The 18,831-nt window shown below is 44.3% G+C and overlaps 1 protein-coding gene across 9 annotated transcripts in view; it reads left to right on the top strand.

Moving 5' to 3' along the window:
* The window catches only part of AFDN (afadin, adherens junction formation factor), a 414,469-nt gene that overhangs the window by 31,564 nt on the left and 364,074 nt on the right, over nt 1-18,831 (top strand). For all 9 annotated transcript variants that reach the window (XM_030195932.1, XM_030195930.1, XM_030195924.1 and 6 more), the window contains exon 2: nt 315-510. In XM_030195932.1, the coding sequence (XP_030051792.1) occupies nt 315-510 (196 nt within the window). The remainder of the gene's footprint in view (nt 1-314; nt 511-18,831) is intronic.

Raw genomic sequence — 18,831 nt, 5'->3', positions numbered from 1 at the left:
AGAATCCACCCAATTAATGGTTGTTAGAAATTGCACCGTGGCATGGATGAGTATTTTGTCTGAGGGTTTCTCCATATTCATCATTATTTGATTTTGGTGGTTACTTCTGTCCTTTGGTTATATATTATACATCTTGGACACTGCTGGTGGGGATAGGTTTATAAGTTTCTACTCTTTTGTTGGCTGGTAATGTCTTGTATTTTAAGAACATGTAATAGTCATATCACAACATGCATAGTAGCAGATAACAGCAGACATGACACATTTAAATGCGGTGCAGTGTAGCTTAACACGGCTGTTTCCTTTAATTGCAGGATTTGGAGTTCCATGGCGTAATGAGATTTTACTTTCAGGACAAAGCAGCTGGGAACTTTGCCACCAAATGCATTCGCGTTTCCAGTACTGCTACAACTCAAGATGTTATAGAGACACTAGCAGAGAAGTTTCGGCCTGACATGCGCATGTTGTCTTCTCCCAGGTACTCTCTGTATGAGGTGCATGTCAGTGGAGGTGAGTGCTTCTATATCTATTTCTATTTGCTTTAATTAACAAAATTTTCAATAATAAAACTCCCTTTGCAAAGTACCAAATGCACCTTGCCTTTTCAGCAGTATGGACCACTGAGATTGCTTCTGTTTGGTGTACCTGATATTCTTGTGTCAAGATTTTGTAATTTTCTGTGGTGGTGGAGATGAAGACTGTATCTGAATTCAGGAAAGCATGGGGCAAGCGCAAAGGATCGCTAAGTGAGAGGAAGGGATATTAGCATGGATGGACAGACTGGATAGGGCATATGATCTTTGTTCATCGTTTTTGTTTCTACCTGCAAATACTGTTTCCTTAGCACAGTAGTTCCCAAACCTGTCCTGGGGAACTCCATCCAGACAAGTTTTCAAGATACCTGAAATGAATATTCATGGTTTATTTTTTGCATGCACTACTTCCAGTGCATGCAGATTTCTCTTGTTCAGTGTAGATAACCAGAAAACCCGACTGGCTGGGGTTCCCTCAGGACAGATTTGGAAATCGTTGTCTTTAGCGTCTAGGCTGTACTATCCGTAACATGTGGGTATTATTATTTCTGCCATCAGAGTGAGGTAGAGAAATTGATCTTTCCTAGAGATATCACCAGTACAAAGGGGCTGTGCTTAGTAGAAAGCTCCTTTTATTTCTCTTCCTCCAGCAAGAGGGTAAGTTGTTCATACTGTTGTTCCTGGCCTAGCTCCCAGCTGTGCAGGCTTTGCTTTACAGCTTGGTAGAGCCTGATGGCCAGCTCCAAGGTTACTAGATTTATGGACTGGACCTGGTCGAGGGTGGAACCCTGCTCCTCTGACCCCTTGAGCTGGAACAGTATTGGCCCTCCCCTACTTTGTTTTTTTGCTCTATCCAGTAGTAACATCAGTTCTCCTCTCACATTGAACCCCCCCCCCCCAAAAAAAAAACATCTGGATGATCCCTAAGCCTTTTGGGATAATACTCTATGGACAGACACTTCAAAAGTGGAACTCTTGGGACAGCACAGGTCCTATTATGTCTGCTGTAAAGAAAATATAGAATTCTACAGTAAGATCATACCAACAGTTAAACATGGTGGTGGTAGTGTGATGGTGTGAAGTTGCTTCGTTGCCTCAGGACCTGGAAAACTTGTCATTATTGAAGGAATCATGAATTTGCATTGACTATAAGCAGTAGAATAATTGGTATATTCGGCAACAAAATGATCCTGAACACAAAAGCAAGCCTATATATTCTACCAACAATAAAGATGCAGCAGGTCATATTTTTGTTTGCTTTGTTTTGAGTGTACTGGGAAAACGGCTGCATAGGGAACGGGAAACAAAGGCTAACCTAATTGGCTTCAACTTTTTGACGTCATCCCGTCTTCTGTTTTCACCCAACCTCTTTGTGTCAGCAGCAGAGTGGGCTGCTCTTCCCATGTGGGTTCGGCTGCACCTTGGCTGCTCCTCTTGCAGGTTGGGCTATGGGCTGTACCAAGGAGGTTTGATTGATGGACCTTTGGTCTGTCCCAGTATGGCAATACTTATGTACTTATGTAGGAGATGACATGATGTCAGAAAGTTGAAGCCACTTAGGTTAGTCTGGTTCTCCTTCCCCACGCAGCCGTCGTTTTGTGTACACTCGAAACAAAGCAAACAAACCTATGAGCTACTGCATCCATGTTATCGTTCTTTTATTGTTGGTAGCATTTTTATTTCTCCTAGGACAAGCAGGTTAATTAATTCTCACAAGTGGGTGAGCCTACCCACGTCGCATGTCTGGAATATAGAAAAGTCTAATGAAAGCTTTGTGGAGCTTGGAGACATGTGCATGTGTTGAGTGCCTTACCACCTGCCATGAGAATGCGGTCTCCTCGCTTCTTTTTCTACTGCAATGAGGAGAGGGCGTGTTTTTTTTGTTTAGTGTCTCCTCTCACATTGTTCAGTCCTAGAGAGCTTTTTTTTTTTTTTTTTGTGCCTTTCAACTATTTTTCATTTGTTTTTTTTTGTTTTTCATCTTTTATTGTGTTCCTGTTGTAGAAACTCTATATTTATTTTCCCTTGAGAATTAGTGATTTTTGCCCGGTTTTAAATTTTCCTTTTATTTTCCATTGTTATCGGGCTGCTTTTAGGTCTTGACTTCGGCTGGGAATTTTCCCTTTCGTTTTTGCAGTGCCTTGCAATTTTTTTCAGGCACCATCACTTTAATTTAGCCAAGGAAGTTTTTCCTTCCACGTTGATGAAGGTTCCCAGTGGCTTCCAGTTCTGTACCCGTTGCAATTGGACAATTTCTCGGAAAGACACCCATTCTTTGTGTCTACAGTGTCTAGATCCCTACCATTTGTGTTCTCTGTCTTTGCATTAAGAAGAGAACCCAGGTTTCCAGAGAGGCTCATCGAAAGAGTATTTTTGGAGCCAAGTCGGTTCCTCGACATCTGGATTGGCATCGACATTGAGCATTGTACTTGCATTGGGAGAGTTGGTAAGCATGGCTGCTGCTAGACCGTTAGATACTGGGACAGTGAAGCATTGAGTGGGTTTCCACCTGCTTCAAGGCCTCCTGCTGTGCAGGGCCCCCAGGGCCGTCCATCTTCGGACCTGATCCCATGGTGACGTGAGGATTCGATGTCGCCCTTATCACCGAGGAGCCTCGATGATATGCTTTGGATGAAGGCCAAGAAGCATTGTTATTGTTCGCCCTTGATGTGTGATGCTGGGAGCTCTTGGACATTGAAGGATTCGGCACCCAAGAAGCGTCGATGCCGGAAGGACTGCTCCCCCTCCGTACTGGAGGTGCCGATGCGTCACTCTCCCAGCAGCCAAGACCCTGCTCCTGAATCAACCCTGGCAGTTCTGCGACATGCGCCTGAACCGGCACACCAGCTTTTCTCGGTGTTGGCCCCCTGAGCTTATCTGGGTCTTGCTCCCTGAGCTGCTGGATGACCTCGTGCAACGATGTGCATCGGGGGTGCTTGCTCCTACCCTGCCTCCCATTGTGGCCCTGCTTGGCCTTCAGCCTGCAGTGCAGCCTCTGACACCGATGCTACATGTGGCCCCGGTGTCAACTACCACCCAAGTCGGCACTCCCTCGACATTGGGACACTTTTGATGTGGCATCCAGAATCTCTGCCCAGAGTATAGCAATGCAAAGACTTTCATGGCTGCGTGTTTCTGACTTAAAACATACTGTTCAGCAGAGGTTGGCGGATGCCCTATGCTGGGGGGATAACTTTTTTTTGTTTTGTCAGGAGGCTGTCCAGATGTGGCATTGGGCGTCTCAATGTGGCATGTTCCTTTGAGCCACTTATTTGGCGGGCAAAAACAATACCCTGGCCGACAGACTGAGCAGATTAATGCAACCTCATGAATAGTCTCTCTATGAGCATAGCCCGCAAGATCTTCTGTGTGTGTGGCACCCCCTTGGTGGATCTTTTTGCCACTCAGATCAACCATGAGGTCCCTCAGTTCTTACAGACTTCAGTCCCATGACAGACTAGCATCAGATGCCTTCCTCCTCAGTTGGGGGACAGGTCTTCTTTATGCGTATCCTCCCAAACCTCTATTGGGGAAGACTTTGTTGAAACTCAAGCAAGACCGCGGAATCATGATTCTTTGCGCCGTGCTGGCTGCGGCAGATATGGTTCCCTCTACTTCTAGAGTTATCCTCCAAAGAACCATGGCGATAGGAGTGTTTTCTGACCCTTATGTAGAATGAGGGGTCCCTTCTACACAGTGGCGTAGCCAGACCTGACATTTTGGGTGGGCCCAGAACTAGAACTAATATGGGTGGGCACTAGGTGTGAGTAGTGTTTCTTGGGATACTCCTTAATAATGCCTTAGAGTGCACTTGATGATGGATTTCTAAGTAAACAGTCTGTGCAACAGCTCTCCTGCATTAACAAAAAACCACATACTTCGTTCATGGAACACCAACATTTTTAAATATAGTGATTTTATCCCATATCTTAAACTTGACCAAATATGACTGCTATAAGGCAAACATGTCAATGGCACATATCCTTCAAACTTTGTAACAAATGCAAATGCCTGATTAAGCTGTATTCATAAAACAGGTAAATTCTGAAACTGACATTCCCATTTAAAAAGCCAGAGAAGTCAGACTCATATAGATCCCCACACGAACTACATGCACACAGAATCTTTTACATCGGTCATATGCAGAACACAGACCACCCCCCTTACCAACTGCAGAATAAAAAACAAAAAATTAGAAATCACAGAGGTGGCAAATTACACAGTTCTAGGCTTTTGTGCAGTCCTGATTTAGACTTTATAACCTAAATCAGTGTGGGATTTGCAGTGTTTGATTCTGCCCATGGAAATCAGTGCTTCAAGTCCCATAGCAATTGGGTGGTCAGAAATGCAGTACTGTCCCAAAATCTCCAGCCTGGAACTGTAGCCCAGCATCAGCCCTGCCCCCTCCCCCATAGTTTGGCATCAGCCGCCGGAGAAAAGGCAGCAACAGCGATCAAAGCAGTGGCGTACCTAGGGTAGTTGACACCCGGGCCGGTCATTTTTTAACACCCCCCTCCAAAATCCAGTACTAGGCATACCGAGAATACAAAAGATTCAGGACCTATAGAGCAATTCTAGCATACCATAAGCAGTAATTTCTACAAGTCACACAAGGAAAAGGAAAGCATCTTAAACACTACAGTGAGCACTAGAACATCAATTCACCTATTGTAAAACGAAACCAGACAGAATAGTACAGATCGATCCTGCACAGTCAATGCCAACTGAAAGCCATGTCTTTTTCAGAAACACAGATACACCCTAATCCACTCTAGAATAAGTAATCAAAAACTTTTTATTTAGACAAAAATTACTGAACCCCCAAGATGCCAGACTCTGCATACAATGCAACACCACAGAAACCGAAAATGTCCCCTAGTACTGTGCAAAATATAAAGACAGCAGATGTGAATTTGAAAAAAACTAACAAGTACCAATCACCACTTTACAAATTAACAAATAGAAATAAAAGGAATATAGAAAATAAAATACCATTTTATTGGACTAATACATTTAGCTTTCAGAGGCCAAAACCTCCGTCCTCAGGTCAATACAGCATAGTGCTGTTACAGTATCCTATCCTGTCCTGAGGAAGGGGGTTTTGTTCTCCGAAAAATAGTCAAAATGTATTAAAATTAGTCCAATAAAAAGATTCTTATTTACATGTTCTATTTATAAACATTTATTTACAATACTACTTTATCCTAAAGCAAAAAAATAAAAAATATATTTTATTTAGTTCTCTGGTTTCTGCTTTCCTCATCTTCCTTTCATCCAGCATCTGTCTTCGCTCTCTCTCTGCCATCCAGTGTCTACCCTCTCTGCTGTCCCTTCCATCCACTGTCTGCCCTTTCTGCCCTTTCAATCCACCATTTGCCCTCCCTCTCCCATCCATCCAGGGCCTGCCCTCCCTCTCGCTGCCCTTTTCTCCCACCATTCTGTTGCTTCAGCCCCCAGCCACTTTCCCCAGTTTCAACCACAGCACTTTTCTCCCACCAGTCCTGATCTTCAGCCCCAGCCACTTCTCCCTGTCCCTGTTTCAGCCCCCAGTTCCCTTCATCCACATGCCTTGCATTAGGGCCCCCCTTTTCAGCCCCAGACCCATTCTCCCTCCTGTCCCCTTCTCCCATCTGAGCCCCTCCTCTCCCCACCCCATGTATCCTTCAACCATCTGAGCCCCCCTCCCCGACCTAGTCCTCATCTGCCTACCAGCTCCGTTGACGGACAGAGAGATGACCCTCTTCTGCCACCCGTCACCCAGCCTTAAAAAAGAAAATCGAAGAAGCGCCTCGCGTCTGCTCTGCTCTACGCTGCTAAGGCAAGCAAAACGCCTCGTCGCGTCGGCCCTTCAATCACTGAGTCCCACCCTCACAGAAATAGGAAGTTACATCAGAGGGCGGGACACAGTGATTGAAGGGCCGAGGCCCGACATGACGAGGCACAATTTACTTGCCTTAGCAGTGCAGAGCAGACGCGAGGCGCTCTGCTTCGGTTTTCTTTTTTAAGGCTGGGTGCCGGGTGGCAGAAGAGGGTCATCTCTCCATCCGTCGACGGAGCTGGTAGGCAGGTGGGGACTGCGGCGCTAGCGGAGCACCCCCCCCCCCCACCTGCTGACACCTGGGGCGGACGGTTGGGCGGGCCTGGAGGGAAAGTGGCTGGGCCTGGGCCCATCCAGGCCTGCCCGTGGCTACTCCCCTGCTTCTACATCCCAACTTCCAGTCTCTGGCTTTCTCAGCTTGGATGTTGCGAGCCTAGAATTCACTTCTTTGGGTCTTACCATTTTTATAGCGTTACTAGACATACGCAGCACTGTACACTTGAACATGAAGACAGTCCCTGCTCGAGAAAGCTTAGTCTAATCAGTACAAACAGGACCGATAAGGGAATTACTAAGATGGGGATGATAAAACATGGGTACTGTACAAGTGAATAGAGGTTAGGAGTTAAAAGCAGTATCAAAAAGGTGGGTGCAGACTGGATGGCCTGTACATGTTCTGGATGGCTCCGTTCCTTTTATCTTGCTGCACCTCATGCCTGGAATAGACTACCTGACCTGTACGTCTAGCCCCGTCTTTGGCCGTTTTCAAGTCCAAACTTAAAGCCCACCTCTTTACCACTGCTTTTGACTACTAACCACCACTCACCTGCCCTGTCCTTTTATCTTCACCTCTTTATTCCCTTACCCTTATTGTTCTGTCTGTTACCCTTATTCTGTCTGTCTACCTGTCTTATCTAGATTGTATGCTTTTTGAGCAGGGACTGTCTTTCTGTGTATGGTGTACAGCACTGCGTATGTCTTGTAGCGCTATAGAAATGATTAGTAGTAGTAGTACATGTCTTCATCTGCCATCATCTATGTTATGTTAGCCTAGATTTGAAGATGGCTAGAGATGGAGCTTGACTTACTGACTCAGGAAGTCTATTCCGGGCATATGGTGCAGCAAGTTAAAAGGAACGGGCCTGCATTCCTGCTGAAATTTATGTTGTGGAGAGGTGGATCTTGGAGTCATCAGTATAAAGGTGATACTGAAAACCATGGGATGAGATTAGAGCACCGAGGGAAGAAGTACAGATGGAGAAAAGAGGTCCCAAGACAGAGCCCTGAGATACACCAACTGATAGTGGGATAGAAGTGGAGGATGATCCACCAGAGTATACACTAAAAGTGCGATGGGAAAGAACAGAGCCCAGAAATCCAAGTGAGGACAGCATATCAAGGAGTGATCAACAGTGTGAAAAGCAGCAGATAGATTGAGAAGGATGAGCATAGAATAGAGACCTTTGGATCTGGCCAGGAGCAGGTTATTGGAGACTTTACCAAGGGCTGTTTCATTGGCATGAAGAGGGCGAAAGCTAGATTCAAGTGGATCAAGAATAGCTTGAGATGAAAGAAAGTCAAGACAACTGTGATGAACAGCACATTCCAGTATCTTGGATAGGAAAGGGAGGAGGGAGATGGGGCAATATTTGGAAGGACAGGGGTTCAACGGTGGTCTTTTAGAAGTGGTGTAACTATGGCATTTTTGAAGGCATCAGGAACAGTAGCAGTGGAAGGTGAAAGATTGAGGATATGATAGAAGAGATGACAGTAGGAGAGAGAGAGAGTGCTAAATAGATGGGTGGGATGAGAGTAGGAAAGATAGTGCCAAGTAGATGGGTGGAAATAGGATCAGAGGATCAGGTAGGTAGCTTGGAGGAGGACAGATAATGTGCAGTTTCCTCTTCAGTGATTTCAGAAGAGGAGTTGGTTTAAGGAGAGTTGAGACAATGGACTAAGGGAAGAAGGTGAGGTTACTTAGTTGAAAATTCAAGGTTAATCTTGTGAACCTCATCATGAAGGTACTCAACCCCACAGTCCAGGGAGAAAGTGAAGGCACTTTGAGGAGAGAGTTCAGTGTGGCAAAGAGATGCTGAGGGTTTGAGCTAAGCCAAAAGAGTTTGTCAACTGGATGTAGTAGTCCTGTTTGGCAAGTGAAAGAGCAGACTGGAAGGAGGTCAGCAAGAATTTGAAATGCATGAAGTGAGCATGGGATTTCACCCAAAGGCATTCTGCAGATTGGGTACAGGTACGTAGGTAGTGGATTCTAGAGCACAGTTGAAGATTGAAAGAGGATGTTAAAGCGAGAAACTGAGAAAAATAAGAGTCAGAGGGATCATTAGCATGAATGTTAAAATACCAAAGAATGAGGAAAGGATATAAAGGTTCAAGAAAGAAGGAACGCCAGGAGTCAGTGAGAGGAAAAAAGGGTCTTCTCGGGGATGATAAATGACTGCTACTTGGAGAGATAGAGGAGTGAATAGATGGATGGAGTGGATTTTGAAGGAAAAAAAGCAGTGAGACTGAAGTGGAAGAGGCCAAAATCTACAAGAGGTTCAGAGTAGTAGACTGACACCACCTCTGTGGCCAAATCATGCAAGAAGTATGGCAGAAAAGGTAACATACATTACACAGGGCCACAGCTGAAGCAGAGTCTTGAGGGCAAAGCCAAGTCTCAGGACAAGCAGATGGAGAGTATGAGAGATAGAGGTCATGGATGTAGAAAAGTTTGTTGCACACGAGAGGAAGGGGCGAGGAGAGGAACAGAAATTAGATTGGAGACATGCTGTGTGACCTGCACGAATAGGATGAGAGCTGATGCAGAGGACCAGGATTGGTACAGATATCTCCAGCAGAGAACAGGAGAATGAGCAAGAGAACGGAGAAGAGTAGGAGAGGCAGGCTGTCTCCTGTTCTCAATCTAACCTCCTTGGGTTGCACTTGGACATGTGCTCCTCCATCAGCAGGGGTTGGTTGCTCCTCTGCTTCTCTTGTGCTGGTTCAAGGCTTTATGCTTCTCCACACGGTCTGCCTCCTGATTCTTCCTTCAGCTGGATTCTATACACAAAACATAAAATTTTGCCCTGCTAAGGAATTCTGCACATAACTTGCTCAGGAGTAATACTTAATCCAACATGCTATTACTTTATGCTGTTTTCTTCATTTGGGTCTCTTAGTTTTTGAAACATGTGCTTTTGGTTATAACAGTCAAGAAACTACTGTATGCACCTCACTAGTATGCAGTCTGGGCCTAGTTTTTATTGTTCATAACCAAGGAATGGTCCACTTCAGAGCCGATACTGTATTCTGCAGTGGGTGTTGAAAGCACACCAAGACTTAACCACCTGCTTCTCAAGATGGGACCATTTCCAGAAGCAAACGCCAAAAAGGCAAAAGTGAAAGCAAAATAAGACTATTTTGAAATGTGCAGGTCTGCAAATGCACAAACAGAGCGTCATGAATGGTGAATTGCGGCCTCCATGGATGCACAAAATAGTGAATACTGATTTGTGCAAATAAGAAGGCTCTGTGCATTAAAACCCAAGAATCTGTATTGGAGTGCTCTCTAATTCTTTTTAGGTTTTGTACAAGCAGCCTGAGATTGAGCACATTTACATCTTCCTTATGCAGACCAAATTATGCCATTTTCTGCAAGTTTCATTGTGCTGTGATGATCAAATACAGATGTATATTGGGAAACACTTAAAATAGCTGTCATCCTGAGTCTTGATAGATGCAAGCAAATTTGGTCATAAAACAGTAGTGAGCATACTTACTGTCTTCTAGGATTGCAGATTTCATTATATAGTGGTCTGTGGGGAATACAAGGTAATAGAAAATGTCAACCAGTCTGCTTTATTGGTGTGTTAATCTTTTAGCCCTTGTTGCTCTTTTCAAGAGAAGCTTATGTTGATTTTTCAAAAGTGACAACGGTAAGGCAGAATTAGATGATTATTTAACTACATGAAGGTACAGTGAGGTTACAGCTTGTACAGTCTGTTCATAAAAGGATGCAGGATAGAAACCATGTCCAGGGCATTCTGTTAAATACTCTGATTAGCTCTTGATGAGACTTAGAAATTAGTATACATCATTGCATAACTTTGGAGAAAACTGGTTTCTTTAAAGGTTGATTACTTTCATTGGATAACTAAAAACTTTGAAAAGTGATAGTACACATAATACTGCTGGGGGGGGGGGGGGATTGTGTGTTTTTAAAAACAAAAAGTGGGAGATCACGTGACGCCATGCTGGAGAGCGGTAGCACCTGAACGCTGCTCCGGCGCCTAACCTCTCCCTCACGCGCATTGAAACACGATTCTGACTTGCTGGAAGCTATTCCTGGAAGGGGAAAAAGAGCTGATTTCGGATACGGAATTATTAGAACAAAAGCGAAGGGAGATGGCGGCTAAAACGACTCAGAAAGATAAGCTGCGCCAAAAGGCAACGGATTCTAAGATGGCCGCCGTACCCAGCAGCGCGGACCCGACAGTAGCGTCGATCTGGGTCTCAGAAATAACGACAGAGATGACCGCGGTTCTAGAAGAACTACTTGAAAGACGCCTTACACCAATTGACACGAAATTGGAGAAATTACAAACGAGAATGGAGGATCTCACACGCGAATGTGTGGCCTTCCAGACTAGGACCGGAGAGGTAGAAGACCGGGTTACCGTAGTGGAAGAGACACAGAATAAACTTTTACGAACAGTAGAGACATTGGAACAAAAGATAGAGGACTTGGAAAATAGGTCCCGCAGAAACAACCTCCGACTGGTGGGCCTACCGGAAAAGCTGGGAGGTAGAGATCTAACATCGGCTCTGGAGTGCTGGTTAATGGAGCAAGTGAGATTTCCCCCTGATCTAGGCCCACTAAGGATAGAAAGGGCACATCGCTTGGGGACACGCAGAGATACAGATTCCCGACCTCGGGTGGTCATATTGAAGGTGTTAAACTTTGCCCATAAGCAGTGGATTTTACAAGCCTCACGAGGAGAGAAAAATCTAACTTTTGAAAACAAACGGATTATATGTTTTCAAGACTACTCAGTGGGAGTGGTGGGAAAGAGGAAAGCTTTTTCACCCATTTGTTCCAAATTATTTGCAATGAAGAAACGCTTTACCTTGATGTATCCAGCGGTATTAAGGATAATGCACGAAGGAACGACTCGCACTTTTGAAAAGCCAGAAGAAGCCAAGGAGTTTGTGGATCAGATGGAACAGGAGGAGAGGAGTAATCGGAGCGGAGGCTTACCGGATTGAGTACGGGAAAAAAAGGATGCCAAGAGTCAATATGGAATATATGGACTATATGGACATTTATGTCTGGTAACTACTGATACAGAGGATAGTCTTGGACTACTAGAGGAAATTACCGGAGTTGATAAAAAGTTAACAGGTTTGAAAGACTGTGGTAGCAGGAGGTCAAGTATATAGCTTGGGAGGGGGAGGAAGGACAGAAAAAGGAGTGAGTAAAGTATGTGTGAGAATATGGGCGAGTTATAAGAGTATATATGTATGTTCAAATGTTTAAAGGTTAATCTGTTGGAGTTATTGTTTTCTCACTCCCACGGTTATAAAGAGACAAAAATAGACATAATGGGAGGAAGGAGGGACCCGGGGTTTTCTTAAAACACGGCAAGAAGTGTATAGGGGGACACAGAGGGAGAGAGGTTGGGGGGCGACTATACGTGATGAGTCCCTATCAGGGAACGGTCAAAAGAGGGGAGGAGGGGATGAGGGGATGGGAGGGAGTAAAGGGGAGGAGGGATAGGGATAGAGATGGGGGGAAAGGGGAGGGGGGGAATGGGAAGAGAGACGGATATATTAAAAGAAGAACGAGGAATCCAGGGAGGGGAGGAGGTTTAGGTAAAAGGGAGGGAAGGAGTAATGATCGACGAGTCTATGGGTACAACACAAATTTCATCCCGGAAGGGCAGTGGCTGGGATGCCCACCGGGTAGGGTTAGGAGCAAGAAAACATGCAATATTAGTCATAGACCAACCAAGATTCCATGATTAAATTGATCACCTGGAACGTAGGCGGGATCAATTCACCCATTAAGAGATCCAAAATTCTACAGCAATTGCAAAGATATAAGATAGATGTGGCTCTGTTACAGGAGACACACTTAAGTCAGGAAGAACATGCTAAGCTACGCACCTGGTGGGTACAAGAGTGCATAGCTGCAAATGCTCTGGGAAAAAGAGGAGGAGTGGCGATTTTAGTTCGCAAAGGAGTGGCGGCCACAGTGAGACCCCTCATGATAGACCCCGGGGGGAGATATGTCATAGTAGAGCTAGACATAGATGGGCATAAATGTGTGATCTGCAATGTATACGCACCAAATCAGTATGACAAAAAATTTTATAACTCGGTGATAGGACATCTGATGAAATATGCTGGGTCACCTATAATAGTGGGGGGAGATTTTAATACAGTATGGGAACAAACGATAGACAGCTCCCAAGGACAGAGGAGGGATGGGGCAGCGTCCAACCAGGGATTAAAAAGACTGGGGAAAATGATAGACTTGATTGATATATGGAGGATGCTGCACCCCTTGGAGAGGGATTTTACACATCACTCTCGAGCTCATGCATCACAAGCTAGAATAGACTATTTCCTGGTCACTAGAGATCTGTTTGGACAGGTAGCCACAACCAATATAGGACCCTACACGATTTCAGATCATGCCTGGGTATATATGGAGTGGGAGGTGCCTACTAGAAAGCTTAAACAAAAATTCTGGCAGTTCCCACTGGAATTATTTACAGATAGACAGTTGGGCGAAAGGCTTCAGAAGAGTTGGGAGGAATATAAGACCATTAACAAGGAACACGAGACTGACCCATTACTGTTCTGGGACGCCGCCAAGGCGGTGCTTAGGGGAGAAATTATTAGTCACACACATCATGTCCGAAAGGCCCGAAATAGAGAAATATTAAGATTGAGTTCTATGATTTGTAGGGCAAGACAGGCATATGGGAAGACAAATCAGCCTGAGCAACGCACTAAGTTACTGGAGTTGCAGGTGGCTCTGAATGAACTACTGCATAAGAGAGCGGCTAAATCGCAAATTTATTATAGATTTCAATTACATAGATATGGTAATAAATCAGGTCGCATGATGGCTCGCTTGGCTAAGCCTAAGTCACAAAACAGGAAGATATTACAAATGAGAAATAGCCAGGGACAGTTGGTACGGCAAGATGAGCAGATAGGAGAAATCTTTGCTAGATTCTATGAACAATTATATGAAACGCCATTTGACCAAGGCCTCCAGGGTTCTCTTTATTTAGATACATTACAACTCCCAGAAATAACGCAAAGTGAGAGGGAAGTGTTGAATAGCCCAATTCAAGAAGAGGAAGTAGAGCAGGAAATAACGAGAGGGAAATTGTCGAAGGCTCCAGGACCGGACGGGATGCGTATGGAGTTTTATAAACTTATGAGAGATAGCATTACTCCCACGCTGGCTAAGTACTTTAATAAGATAATAGATACAGAGCGTTTGCCATTCAATCTTTCCAGGGCACAAATTACAGTTATACCAAAACCTGGTAGGGACCCTCTGATTCCAGAATCGTATAGACCAATCTCATTGTTAAACGTTGAGGTGAAATTGTTAGCAAAAATAATGGCAAACCGGTTAGCGAAAATGCTGCCAAAGTTAATCCATGAGACACAAGTAGGGTTTGTAAAAGGGAGGACGTCTGCAAAGAATCTAAGACGAATATTAGGGGCATTGGAGATGAGAAAAAGAAACAACACACCAGCACTACTTATCAGCTTTGACGCAGAAAAAGCGTTCGATAGAGTGCATTGGGAGTTTCTCTTTGCCACGTTAGAAAGATATGGAATTACGGGACGGTTCACTTCAGCCATTAAAGCGTTATATCATGAACCGAGGGCTACAATTCGAGTCAATGGATTGGAGACAGAGTCGTTCCCGATAAGAAGAGGTACCAGACAGGGGTGCCCATTATCTCCTTTACTCTTTGTACTGACGTTGGACCCCTTGATCCGTACCATCATAGAAAACCCTTTGATAAAAGGGATGCCCATTGGTAAACATCAATTTAAAGTAGCAGCTTTTGCTGACGACCTATTAGTGATGATTACGGAGCCCCAGGATTCCCTTCTTAACTTAATGGAAACGTTCGAAGAATATGGAGACTATGCGGGTTTTAGATTGAACCTCCTAAAATCGGAGGCACTAGCCTCCTCAGACGAAGTAAAGAAGGGATGGAGACGAGAATTTCCCCTGAGTTGGGCGAAAGACTCATTCAAATATCTAGGGATTAGATTGACTATGGATACCACACAGTTATACTCGCTTAATATAAATAGCCTATTAATGGATACGAAGAAACATCTAGGTAATTGGGCAGGATTACCCATATCTTTGAGAGGCAGAATAAATTTAATTCGCATGATGATTTTTCCTAAATGGCTTTACGCCATGCAAACACTACCTCTCCGTCTATTGCAGAAGGACTTGAAGAAGGTTAACAGGGCTTTTAGTCAATTCTGCTGGGCAAAGAAAAAGCCCAGATTGCAAATGCATTTCTTGATGGGGGGCTGGCACAATGGAGGACTGGGTTTACCAGACCTTCGTAGTTACAACTGTGCCTGTTTACTGAGGCATATAGGAGACTGGGTGAATCAGACAAGTGAATACACCCCATTAGAGATTGAACAAGAATACTTCTCGCCCTACGACCCTTTAACACTTTTGCATCAAGAACGGCGAAACCTGCCGATAAACCTTAAACACTGTGTGATATTACAGCCATTAAGAGAGACTTGGAGAGGGTTCATGAAACCTATGGGGGGAAAGGCCACAATTACTGGATTATTATCTATAAGGGGTAATTTGAACTTCGATCCGGGACGGGAAAACGTGGCATTTTTAAGATGGGAAGCCCAGGGGATTTCAAGGATAGAACACATGTTGGATGGGGAAGGGAAGTTGATGGAATTTGAAACACTACAAACCAGACTAGGTACACATTGGGGAGATAGGTTTGCATATGCTCAGATTAAGCACTACATTCTTAGTTTGGACCAACCAGCTTTGCAGATGAAAACGGAGGAGAAAGTGAGAGATTTCTTCCAAAAATTGGAGATTACTGGGGTAACAGTGTCGGCTATACATAGGGCATTAACATTAATTTCCACACCCAAGAATTTTCAGTCCATTAAACAAATGTGGGAAAGGGACTCCGGAGGGAATTTAGGGAATTGGGATGTAAGAGCCACCCTGAGAAGTATTCCTGCCCTTACGGTAGATGAGAGGTTGAGAGAAAGTGGATACCGAGGAGTAATGAGAGCTTATTTCTCCAGACAGCAACTTGCACATATAAACCCCAGAAGTAGTGATAGATGTGTTAAGTGTAATGCTACAGTACATACATTATATCATGCATTTTGGGGTTGTGTGAAGATCAGAGCTTTCTGGAGTCGGATCCAGACGTATATGTCTACTATAGTGGGAAGGGTAATAAAGGGATCCTGGGATCACTATATTTTAGATACACATTCAGGATTTCGGATGACGGATAAGGGGATGAGGACTTGGTGTCGAAAAGTATGTTTAGTGGCCAAGAAAACTATACTACAACACTGGGTCTCTCCAGATCCCCCGTCCTACTGGCAATGGAGGAATCAAATTCATTTGCTAGCCACCTGGGAGGCCAGAGAGGCGCGGGGATCCCCCAAGAAGAAAAAGGCCTTTATGCAAGTTTGGAATGGATATATAGATACGTTAAGCCCGCGAGGTCGCAGTCTGCTTTTGAATTTTACCTGTTAAATATAAGATTATATATTTGTACCTATGGTTTTCATTGTTGAAGTAGAGGGGAGATTATGCTCCTTGGGAGGGAAGTAGGGGGGGGGGAGGGGAAGGGAAGACACACCAATGGGGCCCAGAAGAGTATAGGGCTCACTTGGGAGATTTATTGGGGAATGGGAGGAAGGAGGGGAGAAAAAATGTTTAAAAGATTGTTGAAGGATGTTATCACTGTTTGTAAGATTGGAAGCATCTGGGGCGAATGTTGTAGACCCCTGATTAAGGTTGTGATACGATGTGTACATCAATAAAAAATTGTTGAAACATAAAAACAAAAAGTGAAAAATTATAGGTGCACAGTACTATAAAATTAATGCAAAAGTCGTCATCTTTTTTTGGAGCAGAATTCTCCCATCAGAAGCCCTGGCTTCTACCTGGTCCAGTCTTGGCAGTCTCAGCTTTCTCATTTCCCTGACTCCACCCTTCCGAGATTCATCACCCAAGCTTAGTTTATACCTTTTCTTAGGCTTAATTTCTAGCCCCCTGTTCAGCTTTCCACTCCATCTTGTATACCTAGCTTTTTCCCTCTCTGCAACTTAGGTCCTGATCAGTTCCCTGCGCTGTAAAATTAGCACCGGAACAGTGCAGGGAAACAACTCTGTGATCAAAACTAATAGCACGCAAGTTTATGCGTGCTATTAGTTTTGTTTGATCAGGTCTTCAGATCAATCTCCTGGAGTTGCGAGTGGTCTGGAACGCTCTAAAGGCTTTCAGAGATCGGCTGTTCAATCAAATTGTCTGAATTTGGATAATCAGGTTGCCATGTACTACATCAACAAGCAGGGGGGCACCGGATCTCACCCTCTGTGTTGGGAAGCCGTCCAGATGTGGTTTTGGGCTTGCCGTTAAGGCATGTTTCTCCAAGCCACTTATCTGGCAGGCGTAAACAACAGTCTGGCCGACAGACTGAGCAGGATAATGCAACCTCACGAGTGGTCGTTCAATTCGAGTGTTGTATGCAAGATCTTCCGAGAGGGCACCCCCTCCCTTGGTGGATCTTTTTGCCACTCAGATCAATCACAAGGTTCCTCAGTTCTGTTGCAGACTTCAGGCCCATGACAGACTAGCGTCGGATGCTTTTATCCGAGGACAAGCAGGCTGCTTGTTCTCACTGATGGGTGACGTCCGACAGCAGCCTCAGGATCGGAGATCTTCCTAGCAACAAAGTTTGCTAGCCCTCACGCGCACATGCGCGGCCGTCTTCCTGCCCGTAGTGCGAGCATGCTCCTCAGTCTCGCCGCTCTTTGGATTCTTTTTCTGAGCGAGTTCGCTCGTGTTTTGTTTAAAAAAAAAAAAAAAAAGAGTTTACTTTTCCTGTATTTTTTAGGTTTTTTTTTTCCCCCCCTGTAAGTTTCCTTTCGTTGTCGTGAGCGGCCATTTTGGCCGCCCGTATGGGTTTTTCCCCAGTTTTGGTGCCTTTTTTCGGCATTGCAAATTTTGACTTCGCCGGCGCGATTTTTCCGCCCATGTCCTCGAAGCCTGCCAGCGGCTTCAAGAAGTGCACAGAAACAAAATCTTTTTTACCAGGGCACATCCTGCTAAATTCATCATCCTCGTAGAAATCTCGAACTTTGACGGCGATTCCTTTGGTAGCAGTTTGCTAACTTTTGCATCCGGTAGTGCACAAATGCCTCTCTCTTGCTTTAATTTTCGCGCTGTTTTAACCATACGTTCCTGAAACGCTAAACGTTTTTGCTGTCACTGGTATTGACCAACTCTTTGGGGCCAAAGTCAATAATTGAATTTTCATGGATCTATTGGATATTTTAATTTTCATTTTCACATCTTTGATTAGGTCAGTGTATTCTTGGCATGACAGGCATTTTTTAGCAGCCAACTTGCTAGATTGTCCAATATCTTCGGCTGATACTGCAGCGGCTACCATTACTTTTTTTCTGCTACCACTTTCTGCACAAGTTCAATTTTTCGTTTCACATATCCAGTTTTATCCCTTCTGGCCAACCTCCGAATTTTTTAATGGAGAAGTCCCCAAATCAGTCAAACTTTGATCAAGAATGTCTGAAATGTCCATATTGTAATTTTCTGATGACAATGACTCTGCCTTGCTTTCGACCATAGAAATAATATTTGGCTTTACACTTGGAACACATTTTTTGGCCCGGCTTCACATTTGTTTTCAATTTTTTCAAATCAACGGACATGGCTAGATAGACTTTAAACAGTCCATGTTTAACTGATTTTTTGTCGAATGGGTTGCAGCACGACTTTCGCTTCATTTCGTACTTTTCCAAATACACTGCTTTGTGATGCAGGCAGATTTGGTCGTCGTCTGTGAACTCAACCTCCGATCGCCGAGTAATGAGCATTTTTTCCTTGGCGGACAAGCTGTGCACATAATGAGACATATTTTCAAAGCACTTAGCCCTCCAAAGTTCCATAGAAACCTATGGAACTTTGGAAGGCTGAGTGCTTTGAAAATATGCCTCAATGTAACCCAATTTCTTTAGAATAAAATGAACCGTGGTGGCACGTTGATGACAATATTTTTCCAGCAACGCCAATGGGCAAAGTGGGATTGTCTGACATTCATTTTTCGCATATTAAGCAAAATCACAATAATTAATAATATGAAGTGTATTAAATTAATGCGAATCTGAAAAAGAGAA

Source organism: Microcaecilia unicolor, chromosome 3 (assembly GCF_901765095.1).
Source record: "Microcaecilia unicolor chromosome 3, aMicUni1.1, whole genome shotgun sequence".
Classification (NCBI taxonomy): Eukaryota; Metazoa; Chordata; class Amphibia; order Gymnophiona; family Siphonopidae; genus Microcaecilia; species Microcaecilia unicolor.
This window is presented reverse-complemented; position numbering and strand designations above follow the sequence as displayed.